This window comes from Herpailurus yagouaroundi, unplaced genomic scaffold, assembly GCF_014898765.1.
Source record: "Herpailurus yagouaroundi ecotype Mexico unplaced genomic scaffold, PumYag 139, whole genome shotgun sequence".
In the NCBI taxonomy this organism is placed as follows: domain Eukaryota; kingdom Metazoa; phylum Chordata; class Mammalia; order Carnivora; family Felidae; genus Herpailurus; species Herpailurus yagouaroundi.
This window is the reverse complement of record NW_024412394.1, coordinates 33,865,673-33,890,510: the sequence shown is the minus strand read 5'-3', so window position 1 is coordinate 33,890,510 and position 24,838 is coordinate 33,865,673. Positions and strand designations below refer to the sequence as shown.

Below are 24,838 nucleotides of genomic sequence, written 5' to 3'. Positions count from 1 at the left end.
AAGGGAAGAAACCAGATTGTCTGCACTAGCATATTTGCTTGAGAGGTTAAACAAAAAGAAACATGACAGTATTTTAAAAAATTTAAACAATAAAGTACAAACATTATGGTCAAAGTCCTAGCTGTTGCTGATTTGCTATTATATCTCCAAGTGACTTTACAAAATACTAAAACAAAACTAAACTAAACCCTCCCAAAATAAGACATAGAAATCTATTTCCAATTCCAGATACTTGGATATTTTAAAGACCTTTGAAAGGACTATACACCTGGCCTTTCTCATGCTAATTGGAACCCTAAGCATGATAGTCCTCTTGGTTTCTACAGCCACTAAAAACACAATATCACATATTAGTTTTTTTTTTAACCAATCATGAATATACTCAATTAGAATTGTTTTATTTTAAGATTGTACTTTTTCTACACTCAAATTAATCTCACTTTATTAAATGCCTTGGTCAAGAAGTCCTTTTTTCCATCCTCACCTAACATCATAGTGGCCCCAATGAATGTTGACAAAGTGACCCTCACTCAACTCAACTCAGGCTGAGCAGTGTGGAATCCTATTCCTCAGAGTAGTTCTTGTCTCAGTACCCAATATGACTACACTCTTGAAGGTCATGGCATCACTTCCCATGGTAGGATGACAATAAATGGTTAAGAAGTTCTACTGAGTTTTATGTCCTTGACTACACAGGAAAAAGTCAATCATTAAGCACCACTGTATCATTTCCCTACTCCTTCCTGAAAGTTTCTCTACTTTAAAAAGCCAGAAGAGGATATTCAACAAGGTGGGTATCCTAAAACCTTAATTCAGATCCTGAGCTTGTGGTCTAGCATATTATACAGTTATGTGGTTAGTTTGAGAAGAAAGTCTATGGGCATGTAGAACAACAGAGTCGTAATGTAGATTTTTAGTAACTGTGTCCAGGAAGTACTTGTTCACATGAAAAAATCCATCTCAATTATTTTGTTTTTTATAGAAATACATTTATGAAAATTAAGTATATAAAAACATTATTACTGAAGTCCTCACAGAAACTCTGCAACATTAACTTTCACATGACCTGTATCCAAAATTGTTTAATAACATAAAAAACATATTTTTGTAATTATATAAATAACATCCCAAAGACTGCATTCCACAAAATATAAAACATTGAAAATTGCTTAGGTAGGCTTCCTTCTAGAAGTTAGAACAACAAGCTACACATTTTAACCTGGCTAAACATAAATTTTGCTCTGTAAAAAAATGCACATATTATGACAATATAATGTTAGCCAAATACTTCTTAAAGTTGCATTTCTATTGGGATACCCTGAACAGTTGTTCCTTGAGAGTTAAATTTTGAGTGATTAAATACTTTTACTTTCTAATGTACTATGCCAAGATATTTACCATAAGTTAAAACAGAACAAACAAAAAGTTATGTTGAGATCATAATTTGAACAAATACCTGTCTTGTTCTGATAAATACTGACTATCCACATCTCTGGATCTGTGATCAACTGGACTTCGGGAGGCATCATGGTGTCTAGTTGGAGAACGTGACCTTCTTGTTGGATGAATTTCATCTAAACTCCTAAAATGATTACAAAAATTCGTATGCATCAAAGTGTATCATCTTCCCAAATCAGGCTGACAGACTAATGGGGAAGATTTGACAGTAACTGGCAGATAACTGGAATGGCTTAAAAAGTGTTGGCATCATAACCAAATACATATTTTATCAATGAGCTAACGGTATTTATTCTCTGAGTGCTCTGCCTGAGCTACATTTCTTCAACCCTCTTTTCACCTCTGTCAAAAAAGAACGACAATTTTCATCACATTTTCAATTTAATATTTAATTAAAATTTAAGAAGTATGTTTCAATAGAAGATAAAATACGGCACTACATGATTTATGCTTTATATACTTTTCTAAGCATTTAAAGTGCTTCAAAGAGACAATTCTAAATTTCTTAAAAATACATTCTCCCTAGGGGCGCCTGGGTGGCTTGGTTGGTTAAGCGTCCGACTTCAGCTCAGGTCATGATCTCACGGTCCGTGAGTTCGAGCCCCGCGTCGGGCTCTGTGCTGACAGCTCAGAGCCTGGAGTCTGTTTCAGATTCTGTGTCTCCCTTTCTCTCTGCCCCTCCCCTGTTCATGCTCTGTCTCTCTCTGTCTCAAAAATAAATAAACGTTAAAAAAATTTTTTTTTAAATAAAATAAAATAAAATAAAATAAAATAAAATACACTCTTAACCTCTTCCTCTTTGCCATTTCTCTCCACAGGTTATTCACTATGATACAATTTTTCCCAACATGAGAGAAAACTAGCAAACAATACAAGATAGTTATTCAAAAACTGTGCTTGGGACACAAACTTCTTCGACTCCCTGGAAAAAAAATTTCTTGAGATTCAAGAACAGAATGTAAGATAGGTTGGGTAATGAATAAAAAGACATTTTGCCCACAAATGATTCTGAAGAAAAGAACCTGACTGACCAAGCCGTTATTTCATTTCAGTAACAGTCTTGTGGCAGCTTACATTATATTAAAATTAAAAAGTACTCTCAGAGACACTAAGCCCATCTTAAAGCCTACCTCTGTAATGGCACATTTGGTAAACGTGAACGCGGCCTTCCCTGATCATCGCCGCGGTGAGGAGATACTGAACGTGAGCGGTGATGAGTTGTTCTTTGCTGTTCTGGCACAGTTAATGTTGTAGATTTACTTTCTCTAGCACTAGACCTATAACCTACTGGCAAGAGTACACACAAAAAAAATCTGTCAGTATTCTTCTATAACATAAACTTTAATGTGGAAATATCAGATTACATCTAAAGCAGCCACTGACCTACGAAAATAAATGCCATGCAATCAATATTATTAACCTTTCTCTTCGAAACTATTAAGTATACGTACATAGAATGTAACATATACATGCATAAAAACAGGCTACAGATTTGTTCAAAGGTACCATGGAGATACTGAATATGAATATGACAGTTGATGCCTCAGACATTATAATGAGTTGGGATACTATTTTAATTCAAAAAATGAATGAGTTAGTGATTTTTCAGCAACCCAGATCAAGAACTTGACAGGGAACTATAGTTAACAGATAAGTCAATGCTTGGAAATTTGGTGTCTCTTTAAAAGTTATTTGAACTTTTCTTCCACAGGATAAACTATCTTGGCTGGATTTCAAATGGCTTTGCAAATAAGAAAATGAAAATATCATCATATAAATTTTAGTTAACAAAGCAAAGTACTAGATCTTCACTATTACAAATACTGACTGAATTTTGCAAACCACATATAATACTGCAATTTTCAAGTGAAAATAGTGTATGGATGGAGATGACTATGGCAATAATGCAGAGAATATTAACCCTCCTATAGAAACAATCATCAAATCTACTTCAGACATCTAAACCTATTCCACAAATGTGTCGGTAACATAATTAATATAGTTAACATAACTGCAATTAGAAATAAATTCTAAAATTGATTCTCCCTTGAAGCAAAAAGGTTTATATCATCTTCTGACTTAGTTAAGATAAAATAGCAATCCAATCTCAAATCCACAGTAACAGTTTAAATTTTTTTTTCGCAAGGGTCATTGTTTGCCATTATTGAAAGCAAAATAAAAAATTCTGTGGCCAAAGGAAAATGATTATATTTACAACTACATAAATGTACATGAAACATGAAAACATTATATTTAATTGGGCAGCTTGAACTTGTCTTCATTTATTTGCTTCATAACTGCCAAATTATTTTAAAATATGCCATGAAACATCATTATTAAAGGCAGACTAAAAATCCCAAACAATTTATTTTTTCTGATTGTACGATCTTTTAACTAAGCTTAAAGTATAAGGAAGGTCTTTCCACATTTTGTAAAGTAAAATCTGACAATATTGAGATCAAAGAAGCTCAACCACTCTGCCATTCTGAAAACATCAGTATAATGACCGAATAACATAACCATAAATGATATAATTTATAATTTCATATACTTAATTTTATAACAAAAATCATAGCAATTAAGCTATTATTTTGTGTTTTGTGTAGGGAAGTTTCTTTGTCATTGTTAAGTTGTATAAACTGCAATATTAAGTGTAGAAAGAAATCAGCTAAATTTACATGTAGTGAATTTATTTCACAGCTCATTATAAAACATCGTGGTTATTTTTAAAGATAATTAATCCAAGGTCCGAATTACATAAACATTTCAAACTACCATTTGTTATCACTTGATAACATTTTTTATCAATTATACAATAATTATGGAAAGTGAAAACTGAATTGGAAGCACCATTTCAAGATTTCAATGAATATTCATGTTATATAAATAAAACTTTCATATTTTATATAATTAATCACTATGAAATAACAGGGAATTAGACATCTTGCTGTGAGAAGGATATAAATGATTTTTTTTCCCTTGGATTCTTTGTATTTACGTAGAAAGTAAGATTTTTTAACTTATCTTAATTTGTATTCACAGTTGTTTTTTTACCTTTTAATTTATTTTATTATTATTGTTTTAATATAATTTATTGTCAAACTGGCTTACATACAACACCCAGTGCTCATCCTAACAAATGCCCTCTTCAATCAGTTTTTTGCTTTTCAAGGTAATTTGGTTTTCTCTGTAGAATGTTTATTATTGAGAACACATTCTAGCTTCAGAAAAAGTTGGGAGGACACTGATATTTTATGCTCATTTCAATGTTTTAGTTGACTCAAAGTTTGTTTGTTTGTTTTTCACTTTATGTATTTGCAATAATGCTCAGAAAAGTTGAGATTACCATGGGGCTGGCTCCTGGCTGGCTCAGTCAGTTAAGTGTCTGACTTCGGATCAGGTCATGATCTCACAGCCTGTGGGTTCGAGCCCCACATGGGGCTCTCTGCTGACAGCTCAGAGCCTGGAGCCTGCTTTGGATTCTGTCTCTCTCTCTCTCTCTCTCTCTCTCTCTCTCTGCCCCTCCCCCACTCACACTCTGTCTCACTCTCTTTCAAAAAATAAACATAAAAAAAAGAAAAAAGAAAAGTGAGATCACCACGTCTTACCCCATATAAGGGAATTCTGTATATGATTATTTTTATTCTTCTTAAGCAGCTAAAGTCATTTATTTCAAATAACCACAAAATTATGATAGTTAATAAAAAGTAGCTCTGAGCTGATCAAAAAGGATTTAAATAATATAACAGAAAGTGAATTTAGAATAATAGTCATAAAATTAATCGCTGGGCTTGAAAACAGTATAGCTGACAGCAGAGAATCTCTTGCTACAGAGATCAAGGGACTAAGGAACAGTCACGAGGAGCTGAAAAACGCTTTAAATGAAATGCATAACAAAATGGAAACCACCACAGCTCGGATTGAAGAGGCAGAGGAGAGAATAGGTGAACTAGAAGATAAAGTTATGGAGAAAGAGGAAGCTGAGAAAAAGAGAGATAAAAAAATCCAGGAGTATGAGGGGAAAATTAGAGAACTAAGTGATACACTAAAAAGAAATAATATACGCATCATTGGTATCCCAGAGGAGGAAGAGAGAGGGAAAGGTGCTGAAGGGGTACTTGAAGAAATAATAGCTGAGAACTTCCCTGAAGTGGGGAAGGAAAAAGGCATTGAAATCCAAGAGGCACAGAGAACTCCCTTCAGACGTAACTTGAATCGATCTTCTGCACGACATATCATAGTGAAACTGGCAAAATACAAGGATAAAGAGAAAATTCTGAAAGCAGCAAGGGGTAAACGTGCCCTCACATATAAAGGGAGACCTATAAGACTCGTGACTGATCTCTCTTTTGAAACTTGGCAGGCCAGAAAGAGTTGGCACGAGATTTTCAGTTTGCTAGAGAGAAAAAATATGCAGCCGAGAATCCTTTATCCAGCAAGCCTGTCATTTAGAATAGAAGGAGAGATAAAGGTCTTCCCAAACAAACAAAAACTGAAGGGATTTGTCACCACTAAACCAGCCCTACAAGAGATCCTAAGGGGGACCCTGTGAGACAAAGTACCAGAGACGTCACTACAAGCATAAAACATACAGACATCACAATGACTCTAAACCCATATCTTTCTATAATAACACTGAATGTAAATGGATTAAATGCGCCAACCAAAAGACATAGGGTATCAGAATGGATAAAAAAACAAGACCCATCTATTTGCTGTCTACAAGAGACTCATTTTAGACCTGAGGACACCTTTAGATTGAGAGTGAGGGGATGGAGAACTATTTATCATGATACTGGAAGCCAAAAGAAAGCTGGAGTAGCCATACTTATATCAGACAAACTAGACTTTAAATTAAAGGCTGTAACAAGAGATGAAGAAGGCCATTATATAATAGTGACAGGGTCTATCCATCAGGAAGAGCTAACAATTATAAATGTCGATGCGCCGAATACCGGAGCGCCCAAATATATAAAACAATTACTCATAAACACAAGCAACCTTATCGATAAGAATGTGGTCATTGCAGGGGACTTTAACACCCCACTTACAGAAATGGATAGATCATCTAGACACACGGTCAATAAAGAAACAAGGGCCCTGAATGAGACATTGGAACAGATGGACTTGACAGATATATTTAGAACTCTGCATCCCAAAGCAACAGAATATACTTTCTTCTCGAGTGCACATGGAACATTCTCCAAGATAGATCATATACTGGGTCACAAAACAGCCCTTCATAAGTTTACAAGAATTGAAATCATACCATGCATACTTACAGACCACAATGCTATGAAGCTGGAAATCAACCACAGAAAAAAGTCTGGAAAACCTCCAAAAGCATGGAGGTTAAAGAACACCCTACTAAGGAATGAGTGGGTCAACCAGGCAATTCGAGAAGAAATTAAAAAATATATGGAAACAAACAAAAATGAAAATACAACAATCCAAACGCTTTGGGACGCAGCGAAGGCAGTCCTGAGAGGAAAATACATTGCAATCCAGGCCTATCTCAAGAAACAAGAAAAATCCCAAATACAAAATCTAACAGCACACCTAAAGGAAATAGAAGCAGAACAGCAAAGGCAGCCTAAACCCAGCAGAAGAAGAGAAATCATAAAGATCAGAGCAGAAATAAACAATATAGAATCTAAAAAAACTGTAGAGCAGATCAACGAAACCAAGAGTTGGTTTTTTGAAAAAATAAACAAAATTGACAAACCTCTAGCCAGGCTTCTCAAAAAGAAACGGGAGATGACCCAAATAGATAAAATCATGAATGAAAATGGAATGATTACAACCAATCCCTCAGAGATACAAACAATTATCAGGGAATACTATGAAAAATTATATGGCAACAAATTGGACAACCTGGAAGAAATGGACAAATTCCTGAACACCCACACTCTTCCAAAACTCAATCAGGAGGAAAGAGAAAGCTTGAACAGACCCATCACCAGCGAAGAAATTGAATCGGTTATCAAAAATCTCCCAACAAATAAGAGTCCAGGACCAGATGGCTTCCCAGGGGAGTTCTACCAGACGTTTAAAGCAGAGATAAAACCTATCCTTCTCAAGCTATTCCAAGAAATAGAAAGGGAAGGAAAACTTCCAGACTCATTCTATGAAGCCAGTATTACTTTGATTCCTAAACCAGACAGAGACCCAGTAAAAAAAGAGAACTACAGGCCAATATCCCTGATGAATATGGATGCCAAAATTCTCAATAAGATACTAGCAAATCGAATTCAATGGCATATAAAAAGAATTGTTCACCATGATCAAGTGGGATTCATTCCTGGGCTGCAGGGCTGGTTCAACATTCGCAAATCAATCAATGTGATACATCACATTAACAAAAAAAAAGAGAAAAACCATATGATCCTGTCAATCGATGCAGAAAAGGCCTTTGACAAAATCCAGCACCCTTTCTTAATAAAAACCCTTGAGAAAGTCGGGATAGAAGGAACATACTTAAAGATCATAAAAGCCATTTATGAAAAGCCCACAGCTAACATCATCCTCAACGGGGAAAAACTGAGAGCTTTTTCCCTGAGATCAGGAACACGACAGGGATGCCCACTCTCACCGCTGTTGTTTAACATAGTGCTGGAAGTTCTAGCATCAGCAATCAGACAACAAAAGGAAATCAAAGGCATCAAAATTGGCAAAGATGAAGTCAAGCTTTCGCTTTTTGCAGATGACATGATATTATACATGGAAAATCCGACAGACTCCACCAAAAGTCTGCTAGAACTGATCCATGAATTCAGCAAAGTTGCAGGATACAAAATCAATGTACAGAAATCAGTTGCATTCTTATACACTAACAATGAAGTAACAGAAAGACAAATAAGGAAACTGATCCCATTCACAATTGCACCAAGAAGCATAAAATACCTAGGAATAAATCTAACCAAAGATGTAAAGGATCTGTATGCTGAAAACTATAGAAAGCTTATGAAGGTAATTGAAGAAGATTTAAAGAAATGGAAAGACATTCCCTGCTCATGGATTGGAAGAATAAATATTGTCAAAATGTCAATACTACCCAAAGCTATCTACACATTCAATGCAATCCCAATCAAAATTGCACCAGCATTCTTCTCGAAACTAGAACAAGCAATCCTAAAATTCATATGGAACCACAAAAGGCCCAGAATAGCCAAAGGAATTTTGAAGAAGAAGACCAAAGCAGGAGGCATCACAATCCCAGACTTTAGCCTCTACTACAAAGCTGTCATCATCAAGACAGCATAGTATTGGCACAAAAACAGACATATAGACCAATGGAATAGAATAGAAACCCCAGAACTAGACCCACAAAAGTATGGCCAACTCATCTTTGACAAAGCAGGAAAGAACATCCAATGGAAAAAAGACAGTCTCTTTAACAAATGGTGCTGGGAGAACTGGACAGCAACATGCAGAAGGTTGAAACTAGACCACTTTCTCACACCATTCACAAAAATAAACTCAAAATGGATAAAGGACCTGAATGTGAGACAGGAAACCATCAAAACCCTAGAGGAGAAAGCAGGAAAAGACCTCTCTGACCTCAGCCGTAGCAATCTCTTACTCGACACATCCCCAAAGGCAAGGGAATTAAAAGCAAAAGTGAATTACTGGGACCTTATGAAGATAAAAAGCTTCTGCACAGCAAAGGAAACAACCAACAAAACTAAAAGGCAACCAACGGAATGGGAAAAGATATTTGCAAATGACATCTCGGACAAAGGGCTAGTATCCAAAATCTATAAAGAGCTCACCAAACTCCACACCCGAAAAGCAAATAACCCAGTGAAGAAATGGGCAGAAAACATGAATAGACACTTCTCTAAAGAAGACATCCGGATGGCCAACAGGCACATGAAAAGATGTTCAGCGTCGCTCCTTATCAGGGAAATACAAATCAAAACCACACTCAGGTATCACCTCACGCCAGTCAGAGTGGCCAAAATGAACAAATCAGGAGACTATAGATGCTGGAGAGGATGTGGAGAAACGGGAACCCTCTTGCACTGTTGGTGGGAATGCAAATTGGTGCAGCCGCTCTGGAAAGCAGTGTGGAGGTTCCTCAGAAAATTAAAAATAGACCTACCCTATGACCCAGCAATAGCACTGCTAGGAATTTATCCAAGGGACACAGGAGTACTGATGCATAGGGGCACTTGTACCCCAATGTTCATAGCAGCACTCTCAACAATAGCCAAATTGTGGAAAGAGCCTAAATGTCCATCAACTGATGAATGGATAAAGAAATTGTGGTTTATATACACAATGGAATAGTACGTGGCAATGAGAAAAAATGAAATATGGCCTTTTGTAGCAACGTGGATGGAACTGGAGAGTGTGATGCTAAGTGAAATAAGCCATACAGAGAAAGACAGATACCATATGGTTTCACTCTTATGTGGATCCTGAGAAACTTAACAGGAACCCATGGGGGAGGGGAAGGAAAAAAAAAAAAGAGGTTAGTGTGGGAGAGAGCCAAAGCATAAGAGACTGTTGAGAACTGAGAACAAACTAAGGGTTGATGGGGGGTGGGAGGGAGGAGAGGGTGGGTGGGAGGAGAGGGTGGGTGATGGGTATTGAGGAGGGCACCTTTTGGGATGAGCACTGGGTGTTGTATGTAAACCAATTTGACAATAAATTTCATATATAAATAAAAAAAAATAAACAAACTTCTCTTCCTATTGGATGCTAGGAAATGTAGTAACAAATTTGTAGTCAACTTCTAAAAGCATATGAGAATGTATCAAGATGCTTATTAGCTTATCCCTTCACTTTATTTTAGCTGCTTGCCCTAATTTTACCAATGTCTCATCTTCCCTCTTTATTTAAAATATATATTACTTGCTACATTGTATTTTTCACACCTGCATATATCTTTAGAAGCTACCACATGTCCATTTTGGGTCAATGAAGACTATACCTGAAAATATAAATTAATTTCATTATCTCCCTTCTTAATTTATGATCAGACCTCTGGAACATAATATATTATTGGTTATTTATTTGTTATATTCTATTAAAAATCTGCCTCATTACCTTTTAAATACTAAATTAAAATGAATATTACTTGAAATGACAATTTAGGCACTGCTCCTATATGATAAAAGAGATTATATACATTCATAAAAATCATAATATGGTATTTCAGTATGGAATAAAATATTTTTAGAACTCAGGGTTTTTTGGTGGTATTCAAGCACTAATTCCACCTGTAGTGGGTCCCATAACTTCCCATTTTGGTACCTGTGTGATCTTTCAGGGAAACGAGAAGAAACTTACCATTTCAGTAATTTAGTGTTTATTCAATTGGTCGTTTATACTTTCATCCATTTGCTATCCTGCCTCATCATAAAAAATATGAAATTTTAGGTGAATAAAATGTGAGAACCACACATAGAAGTAAATTCAATTTAGATGAGCTGGTAATAACATTAAGGCTGATTAATAGCCAAGATTCTTGTTAGAAAGGTTTGATGACTTTCTTAACAGGAATCATCTGATTCCTATTTAAATATGTCAGTAGATTTAAGTGCAATCACCTTTCCACTTTCAATTTTATAAAAAACCAATATTCTATTGAATGTTGTGTTAAAGTTTCTGTGGACAATGTGTCTAAATATTATGATACTTTTATAAATAAACAAAACAGAAAATAAAACATTAAATTTTACCCACTATTATTTAAAACTCTTCCACTCTGGTATCAAAGAGTATTATCTAAGAGTATAGATGGGTACAGCAGCAAGTTTATTGTTTTTAAGAATATTTGCTAATGTCATACAGTGATTAAAAACTATATTTTCTCTGAATTACAGGAAGCAAATGAAAGCTAATTTTAGAGAACTCTCCATAATTTCTTGTACTTTTAAAGAAGTTTTATGTTTCTCTCCAAATTGTGAATTTAGTCACTAGTGTGGAATTGGTCTACTGACTTTACCAAAATCATTGCCCTCAAATTCAGTGCATCTCCATCTGAGAAATGACATAAATTAAGGGGTTATATGTCAATATCTTCCTAAGGAAATGCCTTTAGTAACTCTTATTTATACATCTCAAGATTTTCACTTTACTTACTTATTTGGTATTTCCTTATTTTGTATTAGTAAATCAAGGAAATAACATAGAATTAGCGCCAAGGAAATAGGCCTTTACTACTTGGTTCTCTCACTTTCTGACAAAAAAGAGTCAGATGAGAAACTGAGATTTGAACCAGACAATGCCACAAAAATTTTACTAACTTATACAGCGATAAAAAAATGTTGACTTAAAATGAATACTGAATCTTTCTAAAGCATTTCCTTATTTTAATACACACATACACATTCTAGGTATAATAAGTGGTAAACACATCACAAAAGCATTAAAAGTTAAGCCATGCTGCATGCAATTTTAAATCCTGCCATGCACCTGTCTCAGTATATTCCATGGAAGGCTACATTATTTTCACAAACAGAAGATGGAAAATCGTAGGCATACAATATAAAACATAGGAAAATGGAATTTTTATTTGAGAAAATGAACGATATCCTTTCAAAATAAAATTCATATTTTTACTTATGCTCAGAGCATTGTGAAATAATGATTTCAACCTAGCTAGCCATGCTTCTAGAAAAGAACCTAAGTTAAGTGGGAATGTTAATGAATAGTTACTAGTACATTTTAAACTTTTTTAGTAATTTGGAACACAAGTCACCATGGAATAATATAATACTGATTTCTCTGTGCTATAAATCTCCAGTTCAGTATCCCGAATAAGTCTGGAAATTGACAGTGAAAACAAGCATAAGAAGCACAGTGAAGTGGAGCCATGCTCTTCACCCACGCACCTGGAGGAACTACTCCAATACCATCATCAACCTCATAATCTGAGATGTCACTATCACTGATTCGCTGAGATCCTGCACAACAGTAAGGCAAACAGATACCTCTGTGTCTTGTTGATTTATGAAATGTTAAAGAACAGGGTCAAAAAAATGTTTTTTAAAGCTACTTATTAACATTACTACTAAATACTTCTGAACAAGAATAAGACAAAGTAAATGCTGAGCTGATATATAAAAAAAAAAAAAGGTTTGTGATCCAAGGATAACATTTTCTCAGTATTTCCTCTTTAAATCATTTAAGACATAGAAGGACCGGAATTTCATACAGTAAGATTTTGACTTTTCAAATTATTCTTTAAGTATATACACTGTTTTCTACCCAATTAGGTGCCCTCCTCTGCAGTTCAGGGTGGATGTGGCTGGGTGGAAAGGTTAAAAGACTTTCTTGGCTGGAGCTCTACGTAGCTCATATTATTAAAAAAGGCACCATGGCTCTTTATAAAACATTTATGTTTATTCTTCAAAATTAGCCACTATTCTGCATTAAACATTAGCTTTGAGAAAATGATTGATCAGAGAGGCACTAACATGAAAAATTCAATTATATGAGGAACACAATCAGGTTCTAGATTACCAAAATGAAGCTTCTAAGTTTCAGTTGATTCATTATTTACTCATAAATCAAAATTTAACGGATACATGCAGAAAAGAATACTGTTCTTCCCAATCACCAGACGAGTAACAACAAACATACTTTACAATGTGTTTTAAAAAATGTTTCTTATGAATAACAATGTTAAAAATACCCAGGAGCTATAAGGTTACCAAGAACCTTATATGTAGCAACTCATCAATAATAACAAAAATTACTTTGTCAGTTAACCAACAATTCAATCAGTACTGGGCAAAGAATGATTAATTCAGAGTTTTTAAACTCTCAGCTCTGGAATCCCTCTACTGTACTATACATAATACTTGCATTAGGGAAATGTAGAAAATAGTTTTGCCAAGTCTTTTTGTATAAATAAATTTCCAGTATTTTGATATCTAATAAACATTTGAAAAAATATCTTGAATGTTAATCTCTAATTTGGGTAACTAAAAATAACTTTAACCTACTTTGTAGTTTTTTACTAGAGCTTTCTCCATGAATGTGTCGCCTTGGCATGAAAGGTGATGGCTGAGGCAGAGGTAGCGAAGATTCATCATGCGTCTGAAGTTTATACCAATGTGGCTCATCATCTAAAAGTGCTGTTTCCAATTCTATGAGGATCTGAAAGGGCAGTTCTTAAATTAAATCAAGCACCTTGACCAAAACATAATATAAAAGCTATCATAATTAATACATATCACAAAACTTCAATAAGCATTTGGCTCGAATCTTTACAATATACGTCACCTCTCCAAGAAATTCACTCTCTTCTTCTTGTACTCTTGGTTGATCCCACACAGTTATTTCTAACATCCGTTCTCTAAAATCTCTACGATGTACATGTGAATAGACAAATGTTTGATTCCATTTTGGTTCTAGTACTTTCTTTACTGTTTTAGTCCTCCTTTTGCTTTTATCACTGAAAAATAAGTATGTTTTGTAAATGAAAAAGCAAAATAAAGTATATGCTGCCATCTACTGTAGTGACATGTAATACCACTATTGGGATTTTAACTATTTTCAATTCATAACTGTTAACATTAAAGTCTAAAAAGACCATAGAGTTTAATACTATTCTAATTTTAACTACAGTGTTAGCAGTAGTTATGACAATAGACATATATACACAAAGGTACATTCCAAATGATGTACAGCTATCCAAGACTAATAGATGTATAGACAAGGTAATAAAAATTTTTAAATTTGTAAATTATGTTTTTAAAAATACAAGGCTTGAGGGATTTTTTTTCAGGGAGAAAGTTTATTCCCTCATAGAAAATGATTTATTATACCTTAAAACTATATCACAGGTGCATGTGTATGTTCAAACTCATCAAAATGTTCACATTAATTATGTGCCATTTTTGGTATATCAATTTTACCAAATAAATAAAACTATATCCCAGGAAACAACAGTCTACCTTTTATATTAGTAAGAATTTTTGCATATTTTTTTCCAAAACTATTCACTACCTTCTATCTGGAAGAAAATACATTTTCACATAGGGATTCCTGGGACGCCCATCTACTCTTGTCGGTAAATCTGTTGCTTGCAGAACATTTACAATCAGCTGGTGTCCCACTTTATCATACCACAGCTTTACCTGAGATCGATAAAGAAAAGAATCATTTGCACAAGCCCTAAGATATTCTAATTCTACAAAAAATACTATTTTTGAAGAACTTTTAAATTATAATTATAAAACTATTTTTGAAAAGAATACGAATTTGAAAGCATAACCACTTACAATTTGACTTTTCTCTTTATGTATTTTAGACATGACTTACAACTGTCAAGCCTATAGTGTTATACTCTCTTAGATCATGTTATGAAAATAAAACTGATAAAAATTTTATTAAAAAGTAAGGGAAGAAAGGGATATTGAAATAATTATCCTTGTTTTTAAATGCTAAGTGCCAGTGTTCAGTGATTATAAGTGACTTAATGACCTTATTGTGGCTACATGCATTTTGTAGCACCATATGTCACTGAAATAAAATGAGGCTTGATGAATAAACAATTTACCCAAGTGATCTGGAAGAGATCAGGAAACATATTTACTGTAGGCCCCCTTTACACCAGGTACTGTTGTTTCCTGTTATTTTTTCATTTAATTTTCATAATTCACCTATTAAATGTTAATGTTCATGAGAGAAGGAGAAAAGAACAAGAAAGGCAGGAAGGTGCATTACATACCTTCAGCTAAGCGAAGGCCACATAATGACATTTTTACTAAGATTTCATAATAGTTTGAATAAAGAAAAACGGGGGAATGGCACACTGAAATACTATTGTTGAGCTCCTAAACACCAGAACTTTAGCAGTCAATATATCTATAAATGCTGGCAGTAAACAGTGTTAACATTATTATTATTTTTTTAATTTAGAAGTTAGTTTTGGTTTTTTAGTTGAGTAAGAACTGTGAGAGAAAGTTGTCTAATGGCAATATATATATGGAACATATTTAACAGTCACTATAAGAAAATAAACTAATTTAACATAGGATTGGTCTTTCATAGTGCAGGGCAGATTAAGGATTCAAACCTGATTCCATATGAATCCATATCTCTGATTTCAAATAATACCAGAGATGTGTTTTTCAAAAACCCAAATGGATTTTCATCCCTCTTGAAATATAGGTGGAGTACTTCAGAGATTCACACACACAGAGATGGCAGGGCAGATAAAATAAGCAGAAAGGACTATTCAAAGATATCAATCTACCAAAAACAGAAGTTAAAACCAGGAATGGTTTTAAAAATAACATCAAGCTTATAGTTATCTTCTTTGTTTAATTAACAACAAGAGAAGTACAGCAAAAGCAGACTACAGAAATCCACACATTACCAAAGGAGAAAAAGTACACTATTTACAGAATAGTTTGAAGCAAGTTTTCTTTCAGTTATGAATATAAATGTCCTGTATTCTACCATAATCTACACAGATGTGGCATTTCATAATGGTTAGCCGTCACTTCCTTACTCCAGCTTTCCTCACGTCACATGTAAAGCAACAGTAAGAAAAACTGTAGCTTTTTCAGAGTGATAATCAGAAATGAAGTGTTTCACTAAATGTCTCAAGAAAGTAAAAAGAATATTGAAAAACTTTTTTCAGACTCCACACTCATAAGGTTAAATTAGTGGAACATGACTTTCTTAGTTTCTTATATCTTACCAACTGACCTTGGAAACTTGCACACAAAATATAATGGATATTTTATTTACTTATGTTGTCATTGATCATTGAATGTTTATAATAACGGGGTATACTATAGGCACTCAATAAACATTTCCAAATAAATATATGGATAAAGGCTAGTCTAATAACTTAATAAATACATGCAAAATTGCTGAAATAGATTATTGTGTTAGGTGACTACAAACATATCACAGGCTTCAAAGAAAGCCATGCATTTTTAAGGACAGACAGAACAGTGAGCAAATCCTAATGGTCCCCAACATGTACAAAAAAATACATACAGAAAGTTGTCCTGGCAAGACTTGTGGGGCATCTTTTAGAGCTCCAGGACTTGTTGGAGAAATAACAGAAATGGAAGGTCTTTCCATCTTCTGAGATTCAAAGGAACTTGAACCTAAAATGAGAAAAAAAAATAATCTGTAGTAACATTTATAATACATGTGTAGGAATATTTTTTATAAAATGTTAAATGCATCTGTTATTTGTATAAAACCATAATTCAATACCATCAATAACAGTAGAACATACTTCCAACTGGATAGTCACAGAAAATTATCATACTGTCTTCTTTGGTTAATTGCCTATTTTAAAAGTATTTATAATGATATAATCAAATATTATATTTATTTGCTTCAATTTATATTGGTTTTCTACATTTCTGGAGGGTATCTGTACAGTTTAGATTCTTGCATAAACTCACATATGGGTGAAGGCTTCAGGCTTTACTGATAAGAAAGATGGTACCTGTTATTTTAATTATCTTGGCCAAAGAATCATCTATTATGAACTGTCCTTGCTGAAAGTAAAATGAATGCACATATAATATATGAGCCAAATCTAAGCCTAGAATTCACCACTTTTAAAATAAGATTTACCATCTATCTCAGTTTTGATCTTGAAATGTATCTTCTGTATGTCTGAGATTGCTGTCTCCAGTGACTCACCACAAGTGACCCACTTCACCTTTGTGTAGAGGAGGCTGGCTGTCCACTTAGCTACTCGGTGAGGCTTTCCTCCCCTCTTTTTTAAATGAGAGGTCTCTCTTCTCAGATCACTCTTAAAGTATACCTTGACATGATCCACAGTATAGAATGTCTATAGAATGCTATTACCCCAACAAGTATAACCTTAAACCCACAGTCATTGAAAACTTAGCTTTACTGATAAAACATTCATGGAGCATTGCCGGAGGGTATGTCATCCACATATTTTTTTTCTAAATACACACAAATTAAGTCTAAATTAAGCCGTGTAGCATCACTCTGTGCCCTGCAAAGACTTTAAGAAAGAGTTCTATAAAATTCTTTGTTATTACGCTTCTTTTATCAAGGATCCTTAGGATAATTTTTTCTTGGGTCTTAGTACAAGAACAGTATTGCTTCTAATAATCAGTCTGCTTTTAGTATTATATCAGTTTCATTTTTAAATAGTATTGACACTATAAATTATGTAATTGGTCCCATTTCCTTCTGTGTATTAGTTATCAGAAACTTCAAAACCAAATATGGGTTCATCTAGCAGGTATGCATGTTGGTAGGCATTTGATATACCTACCTAATCTTCAGCTCCTTGTTTATCCCAACCATATATTTTCCACCTCCTTGTAACAACGATCACTTGGATCACTTGTTTTCCTCTTAAATCACCTTGTATTTTGTATTTTGTATTTCCGTAAGATGGGGTCCATAATAACACTTGGTCATCAAGCCCAAGGTATTGAATTTAATACCAATCCATTGTGAAGTAAATATCTATCACTTCCACATTCTCACTGAAAACTTCATTACCAGTCTAGACTTTACTGCACACATTGTCATCTTCTATCACATGGAGTGTCTTTAAAGGCTATGTAGATAATTCAACCCTTTAGCCTCACTGTCCCTTGACTCCCTTATAACCATTGAACTTTACCTCTACTCCACCTACTTACTTCCACAATCATACCTGACACTGTTACGCTGTTTTTAAATTATCTGTTAGCATGTATATTTCCTTCACTAGAAGCCTAGCTCATGAGACTGAGCTAATTACCAATCAGACTGAATAATCCAGTGTAACAATAAATTTTTACGTACAGCAAATAGAAATAGTACTGTTATATTAACTGAGCTTTGTGAGGCTTCTGACTATTATGATGCAGAAGGTATACTGCCAGTAAAGATTTTTGTGTAACCATCACAAAAAAAAAAAAAAAAAAAAGGTGGGGGGAGGTAAAAAAGAAAAATCTTAAAATGGAACTTTGGATTTCCAATGATTGTCATAGTTGTCAACTTCTGATATCATTAGAGATAACCTTAGTATAGTAATACCAATTCATTTATATCAAATAATTAAAGCAAATGATAAATCTTTATTCTTTAATTTCATCCTATATATATCATAATAACAAATAAATCTTAAACTCACTGGACTCCAGTGGAGGATGGGAGCTCTCAGGGATCCGTGGAATATCACTAAAAGAAATGAGGGTATGGTGAAAATCCCATTAGCTAAGTTACCCTCCCTGAGGCAATCACAGCCACATGTATTTCAGTGGTGTGAACAATCCTTTTGGGTCTTTACAGGTGTGGAAATGGACAGGAGTTACTATTAAGGCAATTACTAATATGCATGATTGTCAAACACCACACACACACACACACACACACACACACACACACACACAAACTGCAATAAAAATAAGTTTTTATATATTTAACAGCAAAACACTTCAACATGACAACAATCAGACTAATATTGTGGCTAAAACTACCACAATATTTTTACTACCAAAACAGTAGGTTTTGGAAATAAAAAATGTTAAAGGTAATATTTTATTTCAATTCTAGAAAATCAAAATGACACGTTTTACTAATCAGTAATATGCTTTACAAACACATCTGAAAGAGTTTACTGAATGAAAGGGATGAAAACATTTCTTGATAATAAAATAATATGGTGAATATCATGGGCAAAGTTAATAAAATGAAAAGGATGAATTGCTTCGGAAAATAAAAATGGTTCAAGCTTGCAACAAAAAAGCTAAAATACTTTATATATGTGAATATATAATTCATATACACATATATAACCCTATATAGAGATTTGTATCTCTATACTGAAGTTAGCTAAATATATGGCCATTTACTGTATGATTAGAAAGTGACTTGTGAGAACACCCACTCCTGTCACACTCACAAATTACTCTGAATAAATGTTTAATTATAACCTCAGCTTAATCCATTATCCACTGTGACCTTAAGAACCCTGGACCAGCTTGTTTTGGGAAGTATACTGCACAAAACTATTTTACCTGTGGTTTTTCAAAGATAGTTTAGTATCAATTTAAGGAGATTAACAATATGTAAGTATTAACATGACATATTAAAGCAGACTGGAGTTAATACCAACAGAATTATTAGAATAATGTTAGAATATTATTTTAGCATTTCTAACCACTTACCTGTGACCTAACTTCACTTTGATTTTGATTTTTCTTTGGACTATTGTGTGTGTGTCGGTAGGGGTAGAGGGGAGGGACAGAAACAAAAACAGTTTTCTCTGATTATTTTCTGGACTCATTTTCACTTTTTGTGCAAAGTAATTTTCATAACCACCTATAGTTTATACTTCTTACAAAGATAATACATCCTGTGTTATGTATTTTATAAATACATTTTATATGTATTTTTATAACTAGTAATTTGTATAATGTAAGTATTTCGTATGATAATTAAGAGACTAATTTGCAATACTTAAGACAACAACTATTTGAAGAAACCAACTATTTCTCTTCTGCTACCGTTTTCTAAATTTACCTAGGCAAATAAAAGTAAATTTTTAAAAAGAAACGTAGAAGCAATTAATTTTTAGATAGTACAACTTCCCTGAAAACCAGCCTCAAAGTCAATTATGAAAATTAGAATTTGGAATCCTAAAACCAGGTACAAGCTTAGGATTTGTATGTGTCTGAAAGATTGTGGAGAAGTTGTAAAAAAATTTTAAAGTGATTTTGAATCAAAATATAATAATGTTAATTGCTTCAGTAATATTTTCAGGAATAAATTTCCACATTTACAAACATGTCTTCTTAATTAGTTCTACAAGAAAGGTGACAGAATAGTTCTAATACCAATTGTAAGTATAAATGCCAAGAATGTTATATTTGGTAGGCTAGCAAAAATGGTTCTTACCTCAAGATGGCAGATATTTCTTAGACCATGTATGATTCGCAGAATTACTATGCCACTAAACTGTGAATAAATTTTGGTTTCTGCTTTAAATTATAGAACTACATTAAACATAATTATTAAATATAGCTAGAATTATTCTTCTAGGATTCTAATAATTTCTCTATTAACTGGAAAGTTGATGCCAGATTTGATTTTTAAGTATAATCTTTGCATTCCATATTTCCTACAATTTAGGGTTTGGCTATGCAAATTATGACTTTTTAAATTATTTTCATACAAAGGTAACAATCATGAAAATGTTATTCCAGTCCACTTTAATTGTCTGTTATTTTTTTTAAAAGTTACCATAAATCAATATTTTAGCTGATTACTTTTAAACTACTACATATCTGAAAGTATTTGGCAATGTGTACAATACTTGATTTTAAATTATTTTTTGAAACTTTTGATTCATTTTCCAATTTACTTACCTCTTTTCCAGCCTCATATTAACCTGAGCACTAGAACACAGGTCATGTAAAACTAGCATAAATTATAAAGTGTTGCTATTTAAAAAAATTTTGCATGGAAATGTACAATACTTTGGCAAATGTCTTCAATGTTTACTCTTAATAATCACCACTTAAAATTATTTATAATCTTGCTTTAATTTTAGAGTTTATATATATTAATATTATTCTTTGAAATACGTGATCACCTGTTTTCAGTCCTTTGAAAAATAGGATAATTATATTTTCTTCTATGTTTTGCATTGACATATATGCATGAAGACAACAAAAATTAAAGGCTATTACTTTTTCAACATAAGTCCTGAATTAATGGCTCTGTAATATTTTAGACAATGGGGAAAAAAAAGAGGGATTTATTTCCAAAAATGTATTCAAACATTAAGGCAACTATCAGGAGATATTTCAATATGTCTTCCAAAAAAATTACAGACTGGTAAAAAAAAAAAAGAATATTCTGGACTTTTGGGTTACCCAGGAAATCTAACAATGTGGGGGACCCTACACACAGATTAAAAAAAAAATTCCCATTGGCTATAGAGAATTAAATTATGCTAAAAACTGAAGTTTAAAAAATATTATACCAATTATTATGACCATTTTTTAAAAAGTTAAAATATTTCACACTCGCTTGATTTTAAACAAAAGTTGGCACTACCCATGGGTAAAAATATAGAAAAAAATACTCTCTTCTTAGTAAAATAATAAAAAGTTCATGTAGACATGAAACAATTACGGTTTTAAATGTCATAAGAAGATGAGTTGTTAGTGACTCCCTTTAAGGAAATACTACTAAGTTAAATTACTAAAAATAGGTCTGCCATTAAAACAAAATATTTTTAGTTTATATTTCACTTCTGAAAATATATAACAATATTTTTTGATACTACAGTTGTTAAATTGTGGAACTTCTAAAATGTAGTGAAGAAAATTCAGTATTCAAGTTTAAAATATTAAGAAATTTAAAAAATATAAAGTGTATGCCCATAATTGAAGAAAAACTATCCATGTTATTAACATGTACTGTATGAATGTATAAACTTCTTTTTAAAACCCTGCTAATACATGTAATTTACTAAACTTAAGAAGTAAGTTTTTTTAGCCTTACCCAATAGGCCTTGAAACAATAATTTCAACTTGAGGTTCTGATTTTGATTCTAAAATAATGTTGTAAACTTCTTCATTTGTAGCTCCCGGCAGGGGTTTACCATTCCATTCTAGAACTTCATCCCCTTGAATTTAAAAAAAAGGGTATTTTTTTACCTTATATATTCTGTTTATTTTTCTTATCTTTTCTCTTTTTTTAACAAAGAAATGCAAAACATATACAAATAGTTTGTCTAGGCTCTGCTCTCAAAAGCAAATTGACTGACATATAATGTCAGCTAAATGGTTCTTCTAAACACTTTTTTCTTTTCTTTCTTTTTTTTCTTTTTCTTTCCCCCATAGAATATTACTGGTCACAGGAAACAGTACAATACAAAGCTACCTTTATCTTTTGAAATATACCAGAAATAATATAAAAAATAATCTCATGCTATGGGATGGAATTAGCACAGCCTATTTGGAAACATTAAAAAATAATAATTAGCAGCATGTCCTCCATATAATAAATGCAGGCAGCTCTATATGTGAAAGATTCTTATTTAACTCTGGATAAAGTCCTTTATTTTTGGTTGAAATAGCAATTAACATTTATTAGCATGAATTTTCCAATTATAAGTCATGCTTCATTGTCTTCACCAGACGCACAACAGAATAAAAATGCATGAAAGGATTTGAATTCATACCCACAGGGAAACGCAGGTAGCTATGGAAAAGTTACAAAGCAAGCAGATGTAAAACTGTTGCATGACAGTTAACCCACTTCCAGATGTTCATAACACACACATTCTATACATAATATATATTGTAAGCATTAAAGTAAAATTAGAAAATATTTTTAAAATATTTGAAAATAATAAAAAATTAATACAATACTCATTCATTTGTTAAATACTCTAAGAATCCAGGAGAATAATATAACGTTAAAATAAATGAGCTAATAATTTATTGTTGATATTTTAACTAGGGATTTTACCATAGATCATTTGGGAAAAACTGTTTATTTTCATGAATATTTAGAGCAGTTTTAGATCCCAAATGTTTCTCTCCTTCAATTCACAACAGCAGACTCAGCTGAAACACCCCAACCTCAATGGTACTTTAAGGTGTCTTAATTGTTTCTGCTCATCTTATTCTCAGTACCTGTAATGATTTAGTAGCTAATATATGCTGAATTGATAGATCAATATAATTTATATATATAAATATATATACATATAATGAAAGATAAATATGTGATATATATATGAAAGATAACTGTAAACATGAGATGTTTCAGTTTGTAGGTATATATATATAGGCAAGAGAACTATAAACAGATGTTTTCAGTTTGTTTTTTTAAAGTAGAAAAATATTGTTTTGCTAGGACTATTTTAAAGTATTTTTTCCCAAATGTTTGCTTACTCAAAAATGAAAACTAAATATTTGAAAAGCATATAATGCTGCTTTGGTTTGGTAAAAGAGTATGGTTAACATTAATAGTTAAGGGACTTATAATTGTTTGTTTGTCCTAAGAAGTTACACAGCAAGGTGTTTTACACAGGCAATGAATACACTTCAGTGTTAAAAAAAGAAATAAAATATAATTACAAATTTAAAATATATTCAGTCTTTTAAGTTTGTTTGACCAAGAAAAAAAATAAAGTTTACATCATGTGAATATTGTATGTTTATGTGTATGTGTGTGTATGTATGTGTGTATGAAAAAAATACTTTCCGAAACAGTATTTACCCTGATATCTCCAGTTCTATCATGTTCCATTTCATTTTTTTTTAATTGATGGATGTAAACCATTAAAGTGACTATACAGTAATGAGTTGCAGTCAACATTTTCAAAAGCACTGCATTATAAAAATTCTCCCCTTTATAGACAGCAATTGGAAGCATAACTGTTAATATCTTATTAACTTAATACATGTATTTATTTACAAATCAAAATTTCTTAAACTAGAAGGTGGTGTCTTTAACAATATTTATTTTTATACGGATAATCTCTTCAGGCAGAGATGCAGATTATGATGATGCAAATAAAAGAGATTTCCTCTGTCATTGGTGGGGGAGACATACAGGAATTAATATCTTTACTAAAATGTTATACACAATGATAGGAGTTCATCTGAGGAAGACAAAGAGAGCCAGGTAGTGCTAGGAAGATAGTACTTAAGTATTGTTCCAGGTGAGATATTAGGAAACACTTTACAATTAAGGCAACTTTAGATGAGTTCTGAGGATGGAAAGGACTTCAACAGGTAGAGAGCACAAGAGCAAAAAAGCAACCCGATAAACAAGAGGCATGGACCAGGTCTAATAGGTGGATAGCTTGCCAGGGACCTATAGGCACACTGCCATGGTTAACAGGTAAAGTGGATGGTAAGAGAAGTGGCTGGACTGGTTAGCAGAGGACAGAACTACAGAGCTTTGACTTAAGCAGATGATGACTGGAGACTGTGAAGACTTTTAATAAGGAGCACATCAGTGTCAACCTTGTTTTTGATAATTAAACCAAGTAGTGGTATAGTGCATGGACTTACGGGGAAGAAACAGTACAGAAAGCTATGGCAAGATTAAAGCAAGATTGCAAATGCTGAACAAAGTTCACATTAATAAAAAAGCACAGCACTGTACAGCCAGTGATGGTTATATGCAAATAGAAAGAAGACTGTTCCTAAATTATAATGTAAATCAAACAGAATATATGATCTAATTTATTAAAATACTTCTTTCAAATGCATCAATTGCTTTTAGTGAAAACTCCACTTCTTTGTTTTACAGCTATCTAAGCTGAGCTTTTAACATTTTACATCTAAGTTTCTCAGGCTCTAGGCACATAAGGGTGTTAAAAAATGAAATTAATCACTAAGGGATATTTTATATAGAAAAACCCCTTCACTGACTTTATTAAGTG

At 33.0% G+C, this 24,838-nt stretch overlaps 1 protein-coding gene across 50 annotated transcripts in view; it reads right to left on the bottom strand.

Annotated features, from left to right (window-relative positions):
• RIMS1 (regulating synaptic membrane exocytosis 1) overlaps positions 1–24,838 on the bottom strand; it is a 494,117-nt gene that overhangs the window by 151,105 nt on the left and 318,174 nt on the right. For 31 of the 50 annotated variants that reach the window (XM_040473893.1, XM_040473902.1, XM_040473900.1 and 28 more), the window contains 9 exons: positions 21,937–22,060; positions 18,557–18,603; positions 16,432–16,544; positions 14,425–14,555; positions 13,699–13,870; positions 13,419–13,572; positions 12,303–12,374; positions 2,589–2,745; positions 1,457–1,582 (listed from right to left, as the gene is read on the bottom strand). In XM_040473893.1, the coding sequence (XP_040329827.1) occupies positions 1,457–1,582; positions 2,589–2,745; positions 12,303–12,374; positions 13,419–13,572; positions 13,699–13,870; positions 14,425–14,555; positions 16,432–16,544; positions 18,557–18,603; positions 21,937–22,060 (1,096 nt within the window). The remainder of the gene's footprint in view (positions 1–1,456; positions 1,583–2,588; positions 2,746–12,302; positions 12,375–13,418; positions 13,573–13,698; positions 13,871–14,424; positions 14,556–16,431; positions 16,545–18,556; positions 18,604–21,936; positions 22,061–24,838) is intronic. The other 19 variants (XM_040473895.1, XM_040473917.1, XM_040473916.1 and 16 more) reach the window with 1 other exon arrangement.